This window comes from Natator depressus, chromosome 14, assembly GCF_965152275.1.
Source record: "Natator depressus isolate rNatDep1 chromosome 14, rNatDep2.hap1, whole genome shotgun sequence".
Classification (NCBI taxonomy): Eukaryota; Metazoa; Chordata; order Testudines; family Cheloniidae; genus Natator; species Natator depressus.
In genome coordinates, this window is record NC_134247.1 from 266,478 (window position 1) to 291,323 (window position 24,846).

At 43.9% G+C, this 24,846-nt stretch overlaps 1 protein-coding gene across 5 annotated transcripts in view; it reads left to right on the top strand.

Moving 5' to 3' along the window:
• Positions 1-24,846, top strand: part of CCDC57 (coiled-coil domain containing 57) — a 148,466-nt gene that overhangs the window by 110,738 nt on the left and 12,882 nt on the right. For 2 of the 5 annotated variants that reach the window (XM_074970543.1, XM_074970545.1), the window contains one exon: positions 13,299-16,183. The exons of 1 other annotated variant lie outside the window; for it this stretch is intronic. In XM_074970543.1, the coding sequence (XP_074826644.1) occupies positions 13,299-13,519 (221 nt within the window). In that variant the 3' untranslated portion in view covers positions 13,520-16,183. Of the gene's footprint in view, positions 1-13,298; positions 16,184-18,757; positions 18,875-24,846 lie in introns of those variants that run through there. 2 more of the 5 variants (XM_074970544.1, XM_074970546.1) reach the window with 2 other exon arrangements.

Sequence of the window (24,846 nt, forward strand, 5' to 3'; positions counted from 1 at the left end):
GACTTCAAGGTGCAGAGAATCCTCCAGCAAGTGACCTGTGCCCCACACTGCAGAGGAAGGCAAAAAACCACCAGGGCCTCTGCCAATCTGCCCTGGAGGAAAATTCCTTCCCGACCCCAAATATGGCGATCAGCTAAACCCTGAGCATGTGGGCAAGACTGACACCCAGGAAATAATTCTCTGTAGTAACTCAGATCCCACCCCATCTAACATCTCATCACAGGCCATTGGGCATATCTACCGCTACTAGTCAAAGATCAATTAATTGCCCAAATTTGGCTATCCTATCATACCATCCCCTCCATAAACTTATCAAGCTTAGTCTTGAAGCCAGATATGTCTTTTTCCCCCACTGCTCCCCTTGGAAGGCTGTTCCAGAACTTCTCTCCTCTGAGGGTTAGAAACCTTCATCTAATTTCAAGTCTAAACTTCCTGCTGGCCAGTTTATATCCATTTGTTCTTGTGTCCACATTGGTACTGAGCTGAAATAATACCTCTCCCTCCCTGGTATTTATCCCTCTGATATATTTATAGAGAGCAATCATATCTCTCTTCAGCCTTCTTTTGGTTAGGCTAAACAAGCCAAGCTCTTTGAGTCTCCTTTCATAAGACAGGTTTTCCATTCCTTGGATCATCCTAGTAGCCCTTCTCTGTACCTGTTCCAGTTTGAATTCATCCTTCTTAAACATGGGAGACCAGAAGCGCACACAATATTCCAGATGAGGTCCCACCAGTGCCTTGTATAACGGTACTAACACCTCCTTCTCTCTACTGGAAATACCTCGCCTGATGCATCCCAAGACTGCATTAGCTTTTTTCACAGCCATATCACATTGGCGGCTCATCGTCATCCTGTGATCAACCAATACTCTGAGGTCCTTCTCCTCCTCTGTTACTTCCAAGTGATGTGTCCCCAGTTTATAACAAAAATTTTTGTTATAAATCCCTGAATGCATGACCTTGCACTTTTCACTGTTAAATTTCATCCTATTACTATTACTCCAGTTTACAAGGTCATCCAGATCTTTCTATATGATATCCTGGTCCCTCTCTGTATTGGCAATACCTCCCAGCTTTGTGTCATCTGCAAACTTTATGTGCCATGGTCAGTAATAAAAAGATTAAATAAGATTGGTCCCAAAATCGATCCCTGAGGAACTCCACAGTAACCTCCCTACAGCCTGACAGTTCACCTTTCAGTGTGACCTGTTGTAGTCTCCTCTTTAACCAGTTCCTTATCCACCTTTCAATTTTCATATTGATCCCCATCTTTTCCAATTTAGCTAAATGAGAGTGAGGGAGGGCCAGATGCCCCCTGGTGGGCAGAACAAGGAAGGCCATGCTCACCACACTGGAAGCAGTGGGGTGGGACAGGAACAGGAAGTATAAAAAGCAGGCCCTGTACTTGCTCAGTTGCGAGGCAGCTGCCAAAGGAGATGGATGCATTCTCCCCCCTTTTCAGGCCAAGGGGCCTGTGCTTGTCTGTCTACCACCAGAGCCAGGACGACAGATTGTACCTGGGTTCCTAACCCCTGGCCAGAACCCCCTAGACTGTTTGCTGGGTGCTTGCCCCTGCCTGAGAGCTGGAACCCAAGACTGTGTTTGGTACCCTGCCCCGCTGAGGGCTTGGGTTCCCAAGACTATACCTGAGGGTTAGGCTTTAGACTGTTTGGCGCGCTTGCCCTGCCTGAGGGCTTGGGTTCCTGAACCACTCATTGCTCTACCCTGCTGGAGGGATCGAGCACTGAGACTGCTAACTTCCCCATTATCTTAGACTGTCCTACAAGGGTGTAACAGCAAAGAGGTGTGGCCTCCCTCAGAGAGTGACAGTGAGGGAGGGCCACATGTCAACAAGGTACAAATCAGATGTAGGGTAAAATTTTCAAAAGAACCCAAGTGACTCAGGAGCTTATGAACCATTTTCAAAAGTGATTTAGGCACTTGGCCAAAGTCCCATTGACTTTCAATGAGACTCAGGCTCTTAAGAGTCTGAGGGCTTGTCTACATTACCCACAGGATCGACGGGCAGTGATCGATCCAGCGAGGGTCGATTTATCGTGTCTAGTCTACATGCGATAAATTGACCACTGAGCGCTCTCCAGTCGACTCCAGTACTCCACCGGTGTCAAGTGGAGTGCCCCAGGGGTCGGTCCTGGGGCCGGTTTTGTTCAATATCTTCATAAATGATCTGGAGGATGGTGTGGATTGCACTCTCAGCAAATTTGCAGATGATACTAAACTGGGAGGAGTGGTAGATACGCTGGAGGGGAGGGATAGGATACAGAAGGACCTAGACAAATTGGAGGATTGGGCCAAAAGAAATCTGATGAGGTTCAATAAGGATAAGTGCAGGGTCCTGCACTTAGGATGGAAGAATCCAATGCACCGCTACAGACTAGGGACCGAATGGCTAGGCAGCAGTTCTGCGGAAAAGGACCTAGGGGTGACAGTGGACGAGAAGCTGGATATGAGTCAACAGTGTGCCCTTGTTGCCAAGAAGGCCAATGGCATTTTGGGATGTATAAGTAGGGGCATAGCGAGCAGATCGAGGGATGTGATCGTTCCCCTCTATTCGACACTGGTGAGGCCTCATCTGGAGTACTGTGTCCAGTTTTGGGCCCCACACTACAAGAAGGATGTGGATAAATTGGAGAGAGTCCAGCGAAGGGCAACAAAAATGATTAGGGGTCTAGAGCACATGACTTATGAAGAGAGGCTGAGGGAGCTGGGATTGTTTAGTCTGCAGAAGAGAAGAATGAGGGGGGATTTGATAGCTGCTTTCAACTACCTGAAAGGGGGTTCCAAAGAGGATGGCTCTAGACTGTTCTCAATGGTAGCAGATGACAGAACGAGGAGTAATGGTCTCAAGTTGCAATGGGGGAGGTTTAGATTGGATATTAGGAAAAACTTTTTCACTAAGAGGGTGGTGAAACACTGGAATGCGTTACCTAGGGAGGTGGTAGAATCTCCTTCCTTAGAGGTTTTTAAGGTCAGGCTTGACAAAGCCCTGGCTGGGATGATTTAACTGGGAATTGGTCCTGCTTCGAGCAGGGGGTTGGACTAGATGACCTTCTGGGGTCCCTTCCAACCCTGATATTCTATGATTCTATGATTCTAAGAGGTGCAGGCGGAGTCTACAGGGGAGCATCAGCTGTCGACTCACCACAGTGAAGACACCCCAGTGAGTAGATCTAAATACAGTAACTCCTCACTTAATAAGAAAAGGAGTACTTGTGGCACCTTAGAGACTAACAAATTTATTTGAGCATAAGCTTTCATGAGCTACAGCTCACTTCATCGGATGCATTCAGTGGAAAATACAGTGGGGAGATTTATATACACAGAGAACATGAAACAATGTTGTAGTTATGTTCCTGAAAAATGCAACTTTAAGCACAACGATGTTAAGCGAATCCAGTTTCCCCATAAGAATTAATGTAAATGGGGGGGTTAGGTTCCAGGGGAAAAAAATTGTTTGTCAGACAAAAGACTATATTATATATATGTGTGTGTGTGTGTGTGTGTGTGTGTGTGTGTATGCACACACACACAGTATAAGTTTTAAACAAACAATTTAATACTGTACACAGCGATGAGGATTGTGAAGCTTGGTTGAGGCGGTGAAGTCAGAGTGTGGGATATTTCCCAGGGAATGCCTTACTGCTAAATGATGAACTAGCAATTGGCTGAGCCCTCAAGGGTTAACTCGTTGTTAATGTAGCCTCACACTATACAAGGCAGTACTAATGGAGGGAGAGGAGACAGCACGGCAGACAGAGACACAAACCGTGTGTCTGTGAGAGGGAGAGAGATGCACATTTCCCCTTTAAGTACGCTGACCCCACTCTTAAGTACACTGCCTTGTTAAGTTAATCAGCAAGCTGAGACCACAGCTGCTGCCAGGAAGCTCCCTCGTCCTGAGCCCTGTCGTGTGTGTCCCCCCTGCTCTATAGAAGATGGGGTAAGTGGGGTGCAGGAGCAGGGGGGAGGGAGACACCCTGACATTAGCCCTCCTCCGGCCCCCGCCCCTGCACAGCAAGCAGGAGGCTCGGGGAGCAGCTTCAAGGCAGAGGGCAGAAGCAGCACATGGCAGTGGGGGGAGGGACAGCAATTGATAGCCTGCTGGGCAGCTGCCGCAAAGGGAACTTAGGGGAGCGGGGAGCTGATGGGGGGCTGCCAGTCCACCCTGGTTCAAAGCCCCCACCAGCTAGCTGCAACGGAGTGCTCTTCCTGCAAGCAGTGGACAAAGCAGGCAGCTGCCAAAAGACATTATAAGGGAGCATTGCACAACTTTAAACGAGCATGTTCCCTAATAGATCAGCAACGTAACAACGAAACAGCGTTAACTGGGATGACTTTAAGTAAGGAAAGGAGTACTTGTGGCACCTTAGAGACTAACAAATTTATTTTAGCATAAGCTTTCGTTTTTCCACTGCATGCATCCAATGACGTGAGCTGTAGCTCACGAAAGCTTATGCTCAAATAAATTTGTTAGTTTCTAAGGTGCCACAAGTGCTCCTTTTCTTTTTGCGGATACAGACTAACACGGCTGCTACTCTGAAACCTTTAAGTGAGGAGTTACTGTACATCGATTTCAGCTACCTTATTCACGTAGCTGAAGTTGTGTAACTTAGATCAATCCTCCGCCCCCCACCACCACCCCAGTGTAGACCAGGCCTAAATCATTTTTGAAATTGGGCCTTGAACTCCTAAGTCATTTTGGTGCTTTTGACAGTTTTAATTGCCCAGCCTTTCTGAAAATTTACCACACATAACATATCTTCCTGGTAGTTGTATCAAAGGCCTTTCAGAGCTATGATGGCCTAAGTGGCCTTACTCCACTGCCCTCGAGTAAACATTTTTGCTTTAAATAGCATATATCAATTAATGCAGACACTTTAACTGTGTTCAAAACCCACTTTTGGGAATGGGCATATAGGATTTTAAGACTGGAGGCATTCAGATTACTCCATCCCCTGCACGAAGGCAGGACAAAGTATACCTATACCAGCCCTATTACGTGCTTGTGCAACCTGTTCTTAAAAATCTCCAGTGACGGGGATTCCACAGCCTCCCTGGGTAACCTGTTCCAGTGCTTGACTATCCTTATAGTTAAAAAGTTTTTCCTAATATCTAATCAAAATCTCCCATACTGCAGCCTAACCTGGTTACTCTTTGTCCTACCCTCAGTGGACAAGGAAATCAAGTGATCATTGTCCTCTTTATAACAGCCCTTAATATATGACTGTTATCAGGTCTCCCCTTAGTCTGTTTTTCTCAAGATTAAATATACCCAGGTCTTTCAATGTTTCCTCATGGGTAATGTTTTCTCGACCTTTTATTTTTATTGCTCTCCTCTGGACTCTCTCTAATATGTACACATCTTTCTTAAAGTGTGGTGCCCCAAAATGGACACAGGACTCCAGCTGAGGCCTAACCAGTGCTGAACAGAGCAGAATTACCACCTGCGCCTTACATATGACAGCTCTGTTAATACATTCCAGAACTATATTAGCATTTTTTGCCGTTGCTTCATACTGTGTAGTAATTTCATCGAGACCACATTTCCCTACTTTACTTATGAGAATGTCCTGTGGGGCTGTGTCAAAAGCCTGGCTGAGACCAAGACACATCACGTCTGCTTCTTCCCCATCCACTAGGCCAGTAACCCTGTCAAAGAGGGAAATCAGGTTGGTCTGGCATGATCTGCTCTTGACAAATCTATGTTGGCAGTTACTTATCACCTGATCATCTACTAGGTGCTTACAAATGGATTGTTTTAATCATTTGTTCCAGTATCTTTCCAATGTCAAGATTAGACGAACTGGTCTATAAATCCCCAGGTCCTCTTTTTTCCACCCATTTGTAAAGATAGATAAAATGTTTGCCCTTCTCCAGTCTTCTGAGGCCTCACCCGCACCGTCCTCCATGGGTTTTTGAACATAACTGCTAATGGTTCTGAAATGTTCAGCTAGATCCTGAAATACTCTAGAATCATAGGGTTAGAAGGGACCGCAAAGAAGGGACTTGCCAAGATGGAAGATCTGTTGTGTTTAAACCATCCAAGGCAGATGGCTATCAAGCCTCTTTTTGAAAACCTCCAGTGAAGGAGCTTCCATAACCTCCTGAGGCAGGCTGTTCCATTGTCCCAGTGTTCTCACAGTTAGGAAGTTTTTCCTGAGATTTAATCTAAATCTCCTATGCTGTAGTTTGAACCCATTGCCTCTTGTCCTGCTCTCTGTGGCAAAAGAGAACAACTTTTCTCCATCTTTTTTATGGCAGTCTTTCAAATATCTGAAGACAATTTATTATATCCCCCTTAATCTCCTCTTTTCTGAACTAAACATAGCCAGTTCCTTCAGCCTTTGTTCATATGGCTGCATTCCATCCCTTTGATCATCTTTGTCACTCGCCTCCGGATCCTTTCTATACACTATGCATCCGATGAAGTGAGCTGTAGCTCACGAAAGCTCATGCTCAAATAAATTGATTAGTCTCTAAGGTGCCACAAGTACTCCTTTTCTTTTTGCGAATACAGACTAACACGGCTGTTACTCTGAAACCTTTCTATACACTGTTGACCAAAACTGGACACAGTACTCCAGCTGAGGCCTAACCAGCGCCGAATAGAGTGGTACTATCACCACCCGTGACTTGCACGCTATGCCTCTGCTAATGCAAGCTAAAATTGCGTTTGCTTTTTCTGCAACAACATCGCATTGCTGACTCATGTTGACGTTACGATCTACCACAACTCCCAGATCCTTCTCAGCAATGCTGCTGCCAAGCCAGTTTTCCCCCATTCTATATTTGTGCATCTGTGATGCACAGGCCCTGATGACTTATATAATTTATCTAAGGCTTTGTCTACACTGGAAACTGAACGACAAAACTTTTGTCGTTCAGAGGTGTGAAAAAAACACCCCCCCAAATGACAGAGTTTTGCCGAGCAAAATCACCAGTGTGAACAGCGCTTTTTCAGCAGGAGAGCTCTCCTGCCAACAAAGCTACTGCTTCTCGTTGGAGTTGGAAGTTTTTTGTCGGCAGGAGAAGCTTGGGACTACTTCTTCGAGTGCGCTCCCTGTGGGTGCTCCACTTCAAGTATCGGTGTGTCCTGGTGCTGTTGACTGGAGATTTATAGTAGCAGTGTCCACCCAGGTCGCGCGTGTGCAGGAGGTGTCTTGCGGTACTGCACGTAGCACATGCACAACCCAAGTTCCTTCTCAACTGTGCTCGGCTAAAGATGCAGCTCTGGGGCAGCGTTAGCACTCTTCCCTAAAACCGTTAGAAAAATATTTTGAATAGCTAGTTAGTTAGTTAGAAAGTTATAGTTAGTGTTAGTTTTATTCTAATAAAAATTTTGGTTTTATTTCTTTAGCTACCTCCCCACGGGGTCGGTTAGCCATTAAGATGCCTGGCTCCCCAGGCTTCAAACACTGCAGTTCCTGCTACAAAGCTATGTCCATTTCAAACAGACACTCATTGTGCGTATGCTATCTGGATGAGATGCATATCCCCCAAAAATGTGCCCACTGCATCAATTTGAAAGCCAGAGCCCGACATGACCAGGATCTCAGGCTAAAAATTATTTTAATGGAGAAATCCCTACAACCCGACTCGGACAAGCAGACTGCCTCTCCGGGCACTCCTCCAACTGAAAAAGGAGACGTACGCTCTAAAAGACCAAAAAAGAGGGCTCAGACTTCTCCTCAGAGAGCACCACAAAAACAATGGCAGTCTCCTGCCAGGTCACTACCCCTGATGCCGACATATGCTCAGGTGAGCACCTACAATGTTCTGGGGACCTCCAGCACCGCTGAGGCCCGAGCGAAGGAGACGGAATCGAGGCACAGACAAAGACATGCCTCCTCCATGGCACCGAATTCACCCATAAAGGACTCTGCACCGAGTGTCACATCAGACACCATGCCTCCACTGCTGGTACTGACAATGCAGTCGGCCCCAGTGGGGAAAACCAAGTTGGCACTGACCAAACAGTCACAGCATTGGTCGGTACTGACGCTGGCGAGAGTGGAACTGACAGTCCAGACATTGGCACTGACACAGTCTCTGCTGCACCCGAGAGACCTGATGATATCGTCGGCACTGCATTCCCTGATACTCAGTACTGAGGGCTCCCCTTCAGGCTATAGAGGAGATCACGATATTGACATTTTTCTAGCAAAGATTATGATGAGATGCAGAAACAAAGCACCTTCTCATCACACCATTCCTCATCGAAAGCACATCGACCATCTTGGAGCCTTATGGGGCCAAGATACCTCCAGATGGCTCAACCATGGTGCAGACCACCATGGATGTACACTTCAATGGCCTTCCCAATACAATGGGCATCTTACCGGGCCTCACACAGCGCATGGAGGCAAACTGAAGTCTCACTCTGCGTCTCTCACACCGCAACCCACAGAGGCTCAGGACATAGGGGATGACATGGAAACAGGCGCAGACCAGGAAACTACGTCTCCTGCACACAATTCTTCCTCCTCCGCAGATGAGGCTATTATACCTCCACCACCAAGTTCGGCAGATGATTTCAAGCAGTTTCAATAACTGTTTAAATGGGTTGCTCACAGCCAGGACGTCCCGTTAGAGGAAGTGCAGACAAACCAGCACAAGCTGGTACAAATACTACAATCATCATCTACCTCCAAGATCGCTCTTCCTATCAATTATGCCATCTTGGAACCAGCAGAGACAGTCTGGCAGACACCGGCCTCAATTCCGTCAATGTGCAAAAGGGTGGATAGAAAGTAGTATGTCCCTTCCAAAGGGGCAGACTCTCTCTTTGCACATCTGCCCCCCAACTCCTTAGTGGTCGATGCTGCAAACCAACGTGGCAAGCAAACCCAGTTCAAATCGACACCACAGGAGAAAGAACACAAGAGACTCAACCTGTTTGGGCGTAAAGTTTATTCTTCAGACACCCTACAACTGAGAATCGCCAATTATTCTGCATTGTTGGCAAAATATGACTATGATAACTACAGGAAACTTAGCTCTTTCACAGCAGAGCTCCCCGAGGAGAAACAGTCACAATTTCGAGCCATCATCAATTAGGTTCAACTCATAGCCAAAGCAGCCCTACAAGTGTTTCTAGACATCATGGACACAGCAGCCAGGGCCACGGCCATAGTGATGCGCCAGGCATCCTGGCTACAGGCCTCGGGCATACCTAGGGAACTGCAAACGCAGATAGAAGACTTACCTTTTGATCAAGAAAATCTGTTGCACTAAAATAGCTTGAGCCCTTCCTGGAGGGATACACCCAATGAATAATGATAGGAAACTCTACTTCCACTACTCAACCTTTCATTGTAGAGTCCCACAAGATCACTTCTCTCTCTAGTTCTATTCCATATATATATGCAGCCATTAGGACAGACAACATGGACTCCAGTTCCAGCAACATGTAGATAACATATCAGCACATTCAACCATACCACTACCACTGAGATGGCCCAGTGCTTGGACAAGATCAGCTAATGGATGAAGAACAGTTGTTTGAAGCTGAACCTGAGCAAGACAGAGGTGATGCTGGTGGGCTGATGCATTTTGAAGAGTTTACAACCATTGTGCAATTTCTTTTGGTTGAATTTCTTTTGGTTGAAGCCACACATCCATAATTGGTCAGTTCAGTCCATAATTTATCAGTGCTCCTGGATTCCTCATTGATGCTAAGATCTCACATAGCAGCATATGCAAGTAATGCTTTTTACTTCTTCTGTTGGCTAGGAGACTCCATCCTGTCCTGGAAGATGATAACATGGCCTCAGTTATTCGTGCCTTTGTCACCTCCCATCTGAACTACAGCAATGCAGTATACCTGGGCATTAAACCTTCCCTGCTGAGGAAATGCCAACTAGCATAGAACACTGCAGAGCATCTCCTCAGCAACACTGGCTACTGCACACACATCACACCTGTCCTCCACTGTCTATGCTGGCTTCCCATAGAATATTGAATCAAGTTTAAAGTCTAAATTCTTATCATCAAGGCACTCAATGGCCAGGGCCCAGAGTATCTAAAAGATTGCCTAAAGTTCCAAGGTACAGACCGTGGTCAACAACTCTGCTTCTCTGGCACTATGGAACATTCTACAATATAGATAAAGCTCATCCATGCAGAAGACAGAAGTTTCTCAGGGGCTGATTTAAGACTATGAAATTAATCTCTCACCAGGAACTAAGGATCATCACAACTTCACCATTTTTTGCTCCCAGTGCCAGGTGTGTTTCTTTGACCTTACCTTCTCTAACAAACACATAGAAATATGTATATTTAAAAAACAAAAACCCCCCATCAAAACAAAAAATTCCACTGTACACCCATATCCCCCTTATGAGAAATGAGAATGAGAGAATAAGAAAACAAACACCTGACAGATATTAATCACATTGCTTCATGGATGACTGTGAGGCGCACAGATACCATAGTGATGAGCACATTATAAGGACTTACATAGAATATAAGAAGCAGAGGACCCAGTGAGACAGTCCTAGGGGAGCCCTTCTTGTACTTCATCCCCTAATAAAGCTGTCTTGACTGCTCCCTTGTTTTCTCTAAGTAACATCAGAATCTTTTCAAAATTTGGTGGGTAGAAGAGCTACAGTTGTTATTTCTGTAGTATCTTTGCCCAGAGAGTCTCTCAAAAATAGAAATCCTGGAACTCCCGGTTAAAAAACCAAACAAACCACAACCCTTCCCTCTGCTCCTGACAGGTATAATAATACCATAGGCAATAACCTGAGTTGAAAGGGTGCGGTTCATTATAAGTGGTCACTCAAACCCTAAGTGTTTTACCAGGTGAGAGCCTTCCATACACATACTTGTTTGCTACATATTAGAACAACCAGGGGCTAAAATTCTGCTTCAAAGTGGGCAAGGACATGCAGTGTGTATCATGTCTTTCTGATACATAGAAGGAAAGTGCTCCTTTACACCTTTCCTCCATTTCCTCTCATCCCCATAGTGCTGAGGAGGATTCAACAGGTCTGAGCCTGTGCATGACAGACCTAGTTCTTGGAACTTCTATGCCCGTGTAAAGATTATCCATTCAGTCTTTGTCCTTCCCTGAGTTAAGATCTGTCATCCCAGCAGGATGGGGTATTTGAACCTCAAGTCATTTTACTTGACAGCATAACTGCTAGGTTTTTAGGTCAGGATGTCCTTAATGCTTGTCTCAGGAGAACAAGGCAGCCTTCCTAGACTCCATCCACCAGGAAATATTATGCGGTCATACAGAAAACTTGTTTAAAAATTTTGCTCAAGGTAGAAGCGTTTATTTGGTATCATCCCAATTTCAGTTACCTTAGACTTTCTTCTATCTCTCTGTTGTGGTCAAAGGTATTGTTGACAACTGCAAAGGTTTATTTTAGTCTACTATGTCCCTGCAAAACAGACGCCTCTTGATGCAGTAATTTTTAAAGGGGTTCACAGATATGTACCCTCCCATCAAGAAACTACTCATCCTTTGGATTCGAGTTTGATGTTAAACTAGTTAATGGAAATGCTCTTTGAGCCCTTGGGAGCTTTCTCCTTGTATCATCTCTTACTGAAGGAATCATTCCTGGTGGTGATTTCCTCCTCATCAGAGTTCCAGGTCTTGCTGGCCAATTCTATCCTTTTCCACAATGTTAAACAGTATTTAGGTCTCAACTCCAATAGCTAACCACACTTGTGTCTTGAGTCTCATATCATATAAGTTAACATCACTATATGTGCTTTTCCCAAAGACCCAGAGCCATGCTGGGGAGTGAGGTGGCACACCCTGAATGTCAAAACAGTAGTTGGACAGAATAGTGACTCTTGTTCACATACTGAATGGACTCCCCTCTATTACACAGCCCAAAATTAAATAGGTTTAGGACATGGAGAGGAACTGAGGGTCAAATAGATGGGGCAAAGAATTTAAACCAATCAGTCAATAGAGTGCAGGGCCCAATGGACATCTACATGTCCCCTAACTTTTTGTCTGTTATTCAAAGCTGGTTACATAGCCAGGCATGCAACACCTACTGTGCGGCTCTATGAAGGCAATATAATAAATGGTCAGTTGTCAGAATGGAGAGAGGTAAATAGTGGTGTCCCCCAGGGGTCTGTCCTGGGACCAGTCCTATTCAACATATTCATAAATGATTTGGAAAAAGGGGTAAATAGTGAGGTGGCAAAATTTGCAGATGATACAAAATTACTAAAGATAGTTAAGACTGAGGCAGACTGCGAAGAGCTACAAAAGGGTCTCTCAAAACTGGGTGACTGGGCAACAAAATGGCAGATGAAATTTAATGTTGATAAATGCAAAGTAACGCACATTGGAAAGCATAATCCCAACTATACATATAAAATGATGGGGTTAGCTGTTACCACTCAAGAAAGAGATCTTGGAGTCATTGTGGATAGTTCTCTGAAAACATCCACTCAATGTGCAGCGACAGTCAAAAAAGCTAACAGAATGCTGGGAATAATTAAGAAAGGGATAGATAATAGGATAGAAAATATCATGTTGCCTCCCTATAAATCCATGGTATGCCCACATCTTGAATAGTGTGTGCAGATGTGGTCGCCCCGTCTCAAAAAAGATATATTGGAATTGGAAAAGGTTCAGAAAAGGGCAACAAAAATGATTAGGGGTATGGAACGGCTTCCGTATGAGGAGAGATTAGTAAGACTGGGACTTTTCAGCTTGGAAAAGAGACGGCTAAGGGGAGATATGAGTGAGGTCTATAAAATCATGACAGGTGTAGAGAAAGTAGATAAGAAAGTGTTGTTTACTACTTCTCATAACACAAGAACTAGGGGTCACCAAAGGAAATTAATACACAGCGGGTTTAAAACAAATAGTGCACACACAACACACAGTCAACCTGTGGAACTCCTTGCCAGAGGATGTTTGATGTCCAAGACCATAACAGGGTTGAAAAAAGAATTAGATAAATTCATGGAGGATAGGTCCATCAATGGCTATTAGCTAGGGTGGGCAGGAATGGTGTCCCTAGCCTCTGTTTGCCAGAAGCTGGGAATGAGTGACAGGGGATGGATCACTTGATGATTACCTGTTCTGTTCATTCCCTCTGGGGCACCTGGCACTGACCACTGTCAGAAGACAGGATACTGACCTAGATGGATCTTTGATCTGACCCAGGAGGGCCATTCTTATGTTCTATTTTGAGAACAAAAGGTACTGACAGTAAATAACTCCGTTTTCCTCAACTCTTCAGTCTTACTCATAATTGCAAACGGAAGAACAAATAAACTCTCTCCTTTTCTTTGTGCAATAGAATTCAAAGCTACCCACACAGCCAAGAAGTTTGAAGAGTCTCAGCAAAATATTGAAACTGGGGATCAAAAAAGAGCACCAGCTGCTGACTTAACAGTCAAAGGAACCAACTTTGAAGTTCAACCAAAGTTAATAGCCAACAAATCATCTCAGACTCACCCCAGAAAGTCAAAAATCTCCCACCAGATGCAAAAAATCCGGAACTACAATGTTAAACATTGATTTCTTTGACAGTAAGTTTAGCTCTGTACAAACTCTGAGTACTGTAGTGGACTGCCCCTGCCCTAAAGAGCTTATAGTCTAAATAGAGCAGACAGCCAGAGGGTGGGGGAAGGGGTAGAACTCACTAGCAGAATAAACAAGGTGATGGCAGCAAATGTGGGGTTAGTTCCACAGTTTAATTTTTATTGTTTATTTGTTCACTCACTTATTTTGGGTGGGTTTACTTAGGAGGAGTTAGCTAAGTGGAAACAGAAGGGAAGTGAGGGGGGCAGGGCAGGGGAGAAGAGGATAAGAGAGGCAAGTGTGAAATGAAGCTCAGGTGAAGGAGCTATTGGGGAGAGGAGGGAGAGGGTTGGACAGCCAATCAGCACGTAACTGAGTAAGTACAATCAAAAGTGTGGATGGTTCTCTGAATGTCCAGAGGTCCTTGTTTTGGCACCTTCAGCCCCTTTGACTCCTCTCTGCACATCTCCTCCAGGGCACAGGGAAAGGGGTGGCACACCACTTGCGTACTAGTGCCCCCAAAGTGGGGTGTCTCCCCTACACAGTTCTGGGTTCAGAAAGGTGCTGAGGGAGGAATAGCTCCAGCTGGACCCTATTTTATTTGTTTGGCTTTATTAAATGTCAGTTTATCCACCTGCTCTGTGGAGGTTAGTATAGATTCCCAGCTACTAAAGATTTAAACTCTTGTGCCTTTAGGCAGAGCTTGCAATTTTAAGCAAAATTTTGTTGAGAAACACTGGAGTGTGGGTTCGACAGGGGAAAATGTATCTCTGTGGGCTACCTTAGCATGCTATTTTCCTATGCTTACTAACACTGCACTCATTCTACATATTGTAACAATCAATTTACTGTAGCTGCTTAATATTCATTTTAAAGCCAGGGGTATAAAGAGATTGGCCCTGATTCTGCACTAGCTTGTACTTTCTGTAGTCATTTATGCTTGTGCAAAATGGGTGTAAAATGCTATAGAAACAGAATTTTCCATTCACTTACACTGGTGGTATTGATTGGCACAGGTGTAAGTGACATCACAAGTTTCAAGACTGTGAGAATCAGGCTGATTAATAATACTTATAATCTTTCATTGGATGAACTAAAAGCATTGTACAAATAACGCATCTTTACAACACGTTTCCAGCTGAAATTGCAGGAAAAATTTTATGTGAATTGTAATTTGACCAGCACACCACTGTACTTATGAAAAATGTCATGACATTTGAATGATCATGAGTTCTCAGGATCGCTCTTTTGTTTCATTTTGAAAATGGCAGGATGGCACCTGCAACAGCATTGCAGGAAGATGTATATTGGTTTGGTACTAAGGCCCTGACTCTCCAAACACTTATTCAGGTGCTTAACTTTACTACTGTGAGTAGTCCTATTGAAAAGAATAGGACTACTCATGGTAGTAAAGTTAACAACGTGTGTGTTTGCAGGTTAAGAGCCTAAGATGGAAGAAAGATTTACTAAATCACCTGCACTTCTTCCTGCAGCACATTGGTGCTCCTTGAAGGCCTCCTGTCCAAATTCTGTCTCTAGACAACCCTGCTTAGGTTAAGATCTGAAAGGAACACAGTACAAAGTTGTACAGCATGGCTGTAGGCAGCTCAAGAATAACTTGAAAAAACTGTTCAATGTTCTGTTCAAAAATGTTTTGCTTTAACATATAGATAATATAAATGGTAATACAAATAATATGGTATTATAAATAATAAATAATAGTAGTAAGTTGCATGCTTAGTAGCCATTATTTCATTGTGTTTTGATCATGTAGTACTGGATCTGAGGTGTCCTCTGTGCCCTTTCCCAGTTTATTTTGTTTGAAGGTCCCATCATCAGATTAAATACTTTTTACATTTTTCCTTCATGGACCAGAACAACATGATGCATTCCCCTCACCCAGAGCCTGCTGTGACTGCAGCTCAAAGCACAGTGGTTTCCAACAAGCAGAGGAATTTTGGCCTGACATCATAGTTGCAGCCAACTGTTGCTATACAGTTTGCCTGAATTCAAAAGTGTTGAAATAATTATATAATATACATTCCAGCAACTTTGCGACTCTTATTTCCAATGGTTTCAATTTGAACATGAAGATTTAGAGCAGCTCGGTATGATGTGGCTCTGCATCCTGGTGAGAAGTGCAAGGCTGAAGCATTAATATGGTGATACCCTAATGAGGAAAGCAACATTCCCATTCAATGAATTGTTATAACAACATTCTGACATCTGGTTGACCCTTAGAAAATGCTTTTCCTACTAAACGGGTCTGTATGTCCTGTACACTGGGTGTTTAGCTCATGAGTTGCAGATTTCAAAAGTGGTTTTGGATTTTAAAATCTTTCACTTGGCATGCCTGTTTGTGCAGATCTCTTGCCTGGAAGGCAATTTTTGTTCATTCAGCTTTCCTGAGCAACTTCTGCTTTAGCAAACTGTAGATGGTGGCAAGAGATGTTTTTGTTTGATCCCTTCATTCCATTTTCTTCTTCTGATGGTAAGAGGCAGAATTTTATTTTATTGCAGTTCCCAGGAGCTAAGAATAACTCTTAAATTGGTGTTGACCCAGCAGGAATGGTACAAGAACAAACATACAAGTAGTATGACAGGTTTCAGAGTAATAGCCGTGTTAGTCTGTATTCGCAAAAAGAAAAGGAGTACTTGTGGCACCTTAGAGACGAACCAATTTATTTAAGCATGAGCTTTCGTGAGCTACAGCTCACTTCATCGGATGCATACTGTGGAAAATACAGAAGATGTTTTTATACACACAAACCATGAAAAAATGGGTGTTTATCACTACAAAAGGTTTTCTCTCCCCCCACCCCACTCTCCTGCTGGTAATAGCTTATCTAAAGTGATCACTCTCCTTACAATGTGTATGATAATCAAGGTGGGCCATTTCCAGCACAAATCCAGGTTTTCTCCCCACCCCCCCCACACAAACCCACTCTCCTGTTGGTAATAGCTTATCTAAAGTGATCACTCTCCTTACAATGTGTATGATAATCAAGGTGGGTCATTTCCAGCACAAATCCAGGGTTTAACAAGAACATCTGAGGAACGGGGGGGGGGGGGGGGGGGGAGAGGGTAGGAAAAAACAAGGGGAAATAGGTTGCCTTGCATAATGACTTAGCCACTCCCAGTCTCTATTCAAGCCTAAGTTAATTGTATCCAATTTGCAAATGAATTCCAATTCAGCAGTCTCTCGCTGGAGTCTGGTTTTGAAGTTTTTCTGTTGTAATATCGCAACTTTCATGTCTGTAATCACGTGACCAGAGAGATTGAAGTGTTCTCCGACTGGTTTATGAATGTTATAATTCTTGACATGGGTCCAGATGATGAAAATGTCATCAATATAGCGCAAGTAGAGTAGGGGCGTTAGGGGACGAGAGCTGAGGAAGCGTTGTTCTAAGTCAGCCATAAAAATGTTGGCATACTGTGGGGCCATGCAGGTACCCATAGCAGTGCCGCTGATTTGAAGGTATACATTGTCCCCAAATGTAAAATAGTTATGGGTAAGGACAAAGTCACAATGTTCAGCCACCAGGTTAGCCGTGACATTATCAGGGATAGTGTTCTTGACGGCTTGTAGTCCCTCTTTGTGTGGAATGTTGGTGTAGAGGGCTTCTACATCCATAGTGGCCAGGATGGTGTTATCAGGAAGATCACCGATGGATCTTCATCATCTGGACCCATGGAAAAGAAGCCCCTGAGGAATTCCACCGTGATTTCAACAATTTCCATCCCACCATCAACCTCAGCCTGGTCCAGTCCACACAAGAGATCCACTTCCTGGACACTACAGTGCTAATAAACGATGGTCACATAAACACCACCCTATACCGGAAACGTACTGACCGCTATTCCTACCTCCAGCTTTCACCCTGACCACACCACACGATCCATTGTCTACAGCCAAGCTCTGCGATACAACCTCATTTGCTCCAACCCCTCAGACAGAGACAAACACCTACAAGATCTCTATCAAGCATTCTTACAACTACAGTACCCACCTGTGGAAGTGAAGAAACAGATTGATAGAGCCAGAAGAGTTCCCAGAAGTCACCTACTACAGGACAGGCCTAACAAAGAAAATAACAGAACGCCACTAGCCGTCACCTTCAGCACCCAACTAAAACCCCTCCAACGCATTATCAAGGATCTACAACCTATCCTGAAGGATGACCCAACACTCTCACAAATCTTGGGAGAGAGGCCAGTCCTTGCCTACAGACAGCCCCCCAAACTGAAGCGAATACTCACCAGCAACCACATACCACCAACAGAACCACTAACCCAGGAACCTATCCTTGCAACAAAGCCTGTTGCCAACTGTGCCCACATATCTATTCAGGGGACACCATCACAGGGCCTAATAACATCAGCCACACTATCAGAGGCTCGTTCACCTGCACATCTACCAATGTGATATATGCCATCATGTGCCAGCAATGCCCCTCTGCCATGTACATTGGTCAAACTGGACAGTCTCTACGTAAAAGAATAAATGGACACAAATCAGATGTCAAGAATTATAACATTCATAAACCAGTCGGAGAACACTTCAATCTCTCTGGTCACACGATTACAGACATGAAAGTTGCGATATTACAACAGAAAAACTTCAAAACCAGACTCCAGCGAGAGACTGCTGAATTGGAATTCATTTGCAAATTGGATACAATTAACTTAGGCTTGAATAGAGACTGGGAGTGACTAAGTCATTATGCAAGGTAACCTATTTCCCCTTGTTTTTTCCTACTACCCTTCCCCCCCCCCCCCAGTTCCTCAGACGTTCTTGTTAAACCCTGGATTTGTGCTGGAAATGGCCCACCTTGATTATCATATACATTGTAAGGAAAGTGATCACTTTAGATAAGCTATTACCAGCAGGAGAGTGGGGGGGGGGGAGAAAACTTTTTGTAGTGATAAACACCCATTTTTTCATGGTTTGTGTGTATAAAAACATCTTCTGTATTTTCCACAGTATGCATCCGATGAAGTGAGCTGTAGCTCACGAAAGCTTATGCTCAAATAAATTGGTTAGTCTCTAAGGTGCCACAAGTCCTCCTTTTCTTTATACAAGTAGTATGTACAACAGTATGTAAATAACTTGTACATGATGTATTGCTTGCACCCCATCATATGATAAGCCCCCATCTAGTAAAGAGGTATTTCTAAAAGCTGTGTTGAAGGTTTCTTTTTTATATATTTAGCATGTAATTATCATTATTGCAGTTTTTCTTTCAAGAACAAACAACTAAGACATACTTCAAACAACCCTTTTCAAAATAAAAGGCAAATGAAGAGAAGATTGATAAAGTGACACTGTGGACTCTACTGACCTACAGAACAGAAAGAAAATACTACAGAAAAGGATGGAAAAGACAATTCCATGTGAGTACAGGGGAATGAAAAAGGTAGAAGAAAAGCAAAGGTAAGTACTTGACTGTTACTAGCAAAGTACATAAAAAGGAAAGTACATAGCATCAGTGTTTGTACAGATGAGGATAAAGGTCCTGGCCACAGTAATTCCTATTCGAGCTGTGAATACACTGGACCTTTTCCACTAAAATTTCCCACCATTGATACCTTGTTGCATATCCACCTGTGTTGGCAATGTAGGAGATTTTAAAGAAAGAAGTGTAATGTAGACAAAGCCTAAAAGCCTGATCCTGTGATGCTGAGCATGCTGTACTTCTTTTGAAAACAATGGAAAAGGAGAGCACTCAACACCTTGCAAGATTGGACCCTAATTAGACAACAGAAATAACAGATCATGAGGAGAGGGAAAAGAACAGGGGAAGATCCAAATGCAAGACAGAGAGGCCAGTGTCAGCTCTGGACACAAGTGGATTTAAAAAGAAGAGCAGCACTGTGATGAAGACTCCAGACTCAGCCCCAGGACTGAGTTCCATAGTGGCCATATGGTTCATTCCTTAGTCACCAGATCCAACAGAAAAAGCCTTGAAGGCACCGCCAACATCAAGTTCTGAGATAAGTGCCACACTGTGAGAAAAGCCACTGGATCAGTTTAATTCAGTTCCAAAGAAGATGGCAAAGGATAAGAAGGCTTTGGTTAGCAGGGCCAAGTTGCACTGAGGACATTCCTCAGACCTGTCAGATCCTAAACTGAACAGAGCTGATCAGATTGAATCTCTGTGTGAATCTCAGTTAACAGTTCCAAGAGCACCACGGCATCTGAAGGCAGCCCTGGAACTGACAGCAGTTTCTTCAGCAGCATTAGTTACTGTGGAGTGGAAGTTAACTGTGGAGATTTGCAGTCTGGTTGTCTACTGAAACAATGAGACTTCCTAGGAGAAGAGGAAAGCTCCTGCAAATTACCTTTCTCAGATCTCTACTCCCAAGAAACAGCAAGTGATCAGAAGAATTGTCTCATTTTTCTGTGGACACTTCTTACCACCCCCTATATCACCTTTAGGTTTCCCTAATAAGATGATCTCACCTTTCAAGATCTTACACATAGTAGGTTCTATAGTTTCTCCATTTGTGTTGGATCCAGAGTCAGAAGAACTGGATTGGATTAAGCTGGAATTCCCTCCATGATTTCACCCTCAGAACACAGAGGGTTCTTCCAGATATGGACCTCATACACTGTTTTACCCGCCAGGCTATGAGATGGTGTCAAAAGGTGCATACTGGCCAGACTGGCAAGTTTCACTGTGGTCTGTATAGCCCTATCAGAAGTCATCTCTACCCCACAGGGAGATTCCATGGCCTCATTGGTGTAGAAGTCCCTTTCCCCTAAACCATCAAGGAAAAGTTCGTTCATCAGATCCAAGTTTTTTGGATTCAGCCACTGCTCCTGTCTTTAAAGTTCAGTCTCCCACCATAGTTTCTGACATTCTGTTGGAGGAAGAAGACGCTCAGGCTCAGATGGAATTGGAGCCTGAAGTGGAAACTGATTCCTTGCCAGATGAAGAGCACTTCACAATTTAACAAACTTATGAATAGGATGGCTATGGCTTTGAAATGTCCATCTGTAACTCTGGAAGAAACCATGTGTCTACTATTTGATGTTTTGGGTGCTACATCAAAGAACTCAGGTTTGACATGAGGATCAGAAGCTCCAGATCATTCTGTCTCAACACTCTCCTCCCTATCCATCAAGAACAAACTAACTCATGGAAGTCCATAACATCTCCATACCAGAGATTATAGAAGATAGTTATGCCATTCATTTAAAAAACCCTACCTCCACTAAGCCCTCCTCACCCTTCCCCGTTCAGGGATTCCTCTCATGAGAGTGTGTTAAGAGCTAAGATTTAGTCCCTATTACACACGGGAGATATAGGGAAAGCTCAATGCATTCACCAGTAATTTCTACATGTTGATACTGGTGTCTTATCTTCCTGTTCCACCCTAGACTGGTTTGCAGCTTTCGATTTAAAGGATGCTTATTTCCATATTTTTATCAGACTAAGTTACGGCAAGTAGTTCTGTTTTATGGTTCCATCACATCCAGCATCACTTCCAGTACAACGTACTATCTTTTGGTCTATCTGTCTTTTGTGACAGCTCATCTAAGAAGGCTGGGCATTTTTGTCTACCCTTCTCTAGATGACTGGGTCCTCAAGATTCTCAGAATGCAGTTTTCATGGACATTTGTCACACATGTTTATAAAGAGTCCTAAACTCTCAAAGAACATGGAAAAAGTCCTTGCTACATCCTGTACACACAAGCCCCTTCATAGGAGCAGTTCTTGATGCTTAAGTAAGTAGGGCTTCCCTACCTTGTGAGAAGCTTCACAGGCTTCAATCTCTTATAGACACACTTCAGCAACATTGTTCCCAAAGAGTAATGTTTTCTCTAATGCTCATGGGCTTAGTGGCCTCAGCCACTTAAGCCATTCCTCAGCCACTTAAGCCATTTCATTGACTCGGAATGAGAGCGGCTAGTGAGGAGATACACAAAGTACAGTATGTTAAAGAAATTAATCATTCCAGAAAATATTCTACTATATTCCACATGATGGATTCTAAGTGCAAATGTTCTGAAAGGGCTGTTGTTCACTCCTCCAGCTCTATCAATGACAATTACATCAGATGCATACAAAAGGGGATGGGGAGCACATCTAAGCACTCTTATGATTCAAGGTCATTGGAGCTCTTAAGAGAAGAGAATACATATAAATATTCTGGAACTGAGAGTGATTTGTATAGCTCTTAAGTCCTTTCTTCCTCAGATTCAGGCAAGGGTAGTACAGGGTCATGGACAATACAACAGCAATGTATTATATCAACAAACAGAGGCCTTCACTCTTCCCAATTGCTCAAAGTCTAGTTATGGGATTGGTGTACTGAGTACAGCCTTTATCCCACTGCTCTTCACCTGTTGGGGAAGGACAACAGCCTAGTGGATCAACTGAGCAGAGATGTGATGGAGTTATATAAGTAGCCACTAAAGAGAGCAGTGATAAATGACATATTCAACCTGGGAGGGTTTTCGGACATACATCTGTTTGCCACCAGACGCAATACAAAGTGCCTTCCATTCTGCTCAAGAGTGGGCACAGACAGTTTGTTCATATCAGATGCCTTTCTTGTGAATTGGGGAAAGGCCTCTTTTACACTTTCCCCTACTTTGTGCTTATTTAAAATGTGATAAAGGGGATAAGAGGTAACCAAAATAAAATTAGTGGTTCCAACATGGGCAAGACAACAGTGGTACACATTCCTCCTGGAACTTTCCAAGGGAATATACAAACTTCTTCTAGTGTTACTGGATTGTTTTGTCCCAAGAGAAGGGCAAGATTTACCACCCAGATCCTCTATTACTGTATTCGACTGCGTAGGCTATAGGACTTTAGAAGACTATGAAAAATCTTGTGTTTTAGAGTTGTAATAGGTGTTACTTAATGCAAGAGAACAACCAACTAGAAAGTATTATGATTTCAAAGGGGCTAGATTTGTGAAGTGATGCAGAGCAAACCTGTACCTCTGTTTTTAGTGCCAATTCAATTTATCCTAGAATATTTATTTCAGTTAAAAGTTTCAGCTCTCCTTATATTATCTGTAAAAGGTCACTTAGCAGCTCTTTCAACACACCACATACTTGTAGATAATAGATCTGTCTTTGCACACAATACAATCAAAAATTATGAAAGAGCTTTTCAGAATGTATCCACTGGTGAAAGATCTGGATCCATTATGGAAACTCAATTTAGTTCTAACTCATCTCATGAAGCCTCCATTTGAGCCTATGGTGACTGCTCACTATTCCGTTTGTGTATTGAAAACTCTTAGTTGCCATAACATCAGCCAGATGAGTGAGGGAGTTACGTGCCCTAATGGCTAATCCTTCTTTCCCTATATTTCACAAAAACAAGGTGGTGCTTTGGCCTAACCCTAGATTCTTATCCAAAGTGGTTTATGATTTTCACATTAACCAAACAATACATTTGCCAGTTTTCTTTCCTAGCCCTCACAGTCAGAAGGATGAATCAAAGTTAAATACACTTGATATTAAGAGAACCCTAGCCTACTATCCAAACAAGACTAACATTTCACAAGTCCTCCACTCTTTTATTTCTTATGTGAACAATCATAAAGGTCAGGCTGTCTCTTCACAAATGTTATCTAGGTGGATTAGAAAATTTATAGAGGAACACTATAAACTAAGATCTATTTCTGCCCCGTTGGGATTAATTTCACACTCTACTAGAGCAATGTCTCTCTCCACTGCGTAGCTGAGGCCTTGTCTACACTACCACTTAAGTCGACATAATTACATCACTCAGGTGTGTAAAAAAACCACCCCCTGAACAACGTAACTTACACTGACTTAATACAGTGTCTACACTGCACTTTGTCAGCAGGAGACACTCTCCTGTCAACATAGCTTCCGGTTCTCATTGAGGTGGATTAATTATGTCGACGGGAGAGCGCTCTCCCATCGACTCATCGCATCTTCACCCGACCTGCTAAAATGATGCTTCTGCGTGAATTGCATTGGCACTGATTTAGCGCTGTAGTGAAGACAAGCCCTTACATATACAGAGATCTATGGGTCTGCTCTAGGTGCTCTGTACATACATTTACAAGATATGCAAAATTTAGAATAATAAAATCATAGGGTTAGATGGGACCGCATGGGTCATCTAGTCCTACCCCCTGCCAAGATGCAGGATTTGTTGTGTCTAAACCATCCAAGGCAGATGGCTATCCAGCCTCCTTTTGACAATCTCCAGTGAAGGAGCTTTCACAACCTCGCTTGGCAGACTGCACCATTGTCCTACTGTTCATACAGTTAGGAAGTTTTTCCTGAGATTTAACCTAAATCTGTTATGCTTTAATTTGAACCCACTGCCTCTTGTCCTGCCGTCCATGGCAAAAGATGATAACTTTTCTCCATCTTTTTTATGGTAGCCTTTCAAATATCTGAAGACAGTTTATCATATCCCCCCTTTTCTGAACTAAACATAGCCAATTCCTTCAGCCTTTGCTCATATGGGTTGCATTCCATCACTTTGATCATCTTTGTTGCTCGTCTCTGGATCCTTTCCAGTTTCTCTACATTTTTTCTACACAGTGGTGACCAAAATTGGACAGTTCTCCAGCTGAGGCCTAACCTGCACCAAGTAGAGCAGTACTATCACCTCCCATGACTTTTATGCTATGCCTTTGTTAATGCAACCTAAAATTGCATTTTCTTTCTTTTCTTTTTTTTCTTTTTTTTTTACAACAGTATCGCATTGCTGAATCATGTTGAGGTGGTGATCCACAACAACCAGGGCTGTCCTTACCCATACGCAAAATACGCAGCTGTTTAGGGCACCAGGAAATTTGAGGCACAACGTTGCCCCAGATTTCCTGGTGCCCTACACAGCAGCATGCTGTTCCAGTAGCTAGCCCGATCCCCTGAAAACTGCCCCCTCTCCTGTCTCCACTCCACCTCTTCCCCATAGCCCCTGTTCTGCCCCTGCCCCACCTCTTCCCACCCCAGCCGCGCTGCTGGTGAGTACTGGGGGGCAGTTCCCCCCCGCCTCCCAAGGCCATGAGCCAGGGGAGCAGAGCGGAGCAGTCTGGGGCTAGGTCACTCCACTTCCCGCCACCCCGTGAGTGCAGGGTCGGGCCTGCCCTGTAGTCACTGGGCGGCAGGAAGTGGAACAACCTGGCCCCAATCCACTCCGCTGGCTTGTGCTGGGGGGTGGTTTCCCCCCTACCCCCCAAGCCTGCTCCTGCCCCCCACAGACCTTGGGCACAGTCCCCCCCCCACCCCTCCTGGCCCCCATGGGGGGACTGCATAGGGCACCACAATGTCTAGGGATGGCCCTCACTGACAACTCCCAGATCTTTCTCAGCAG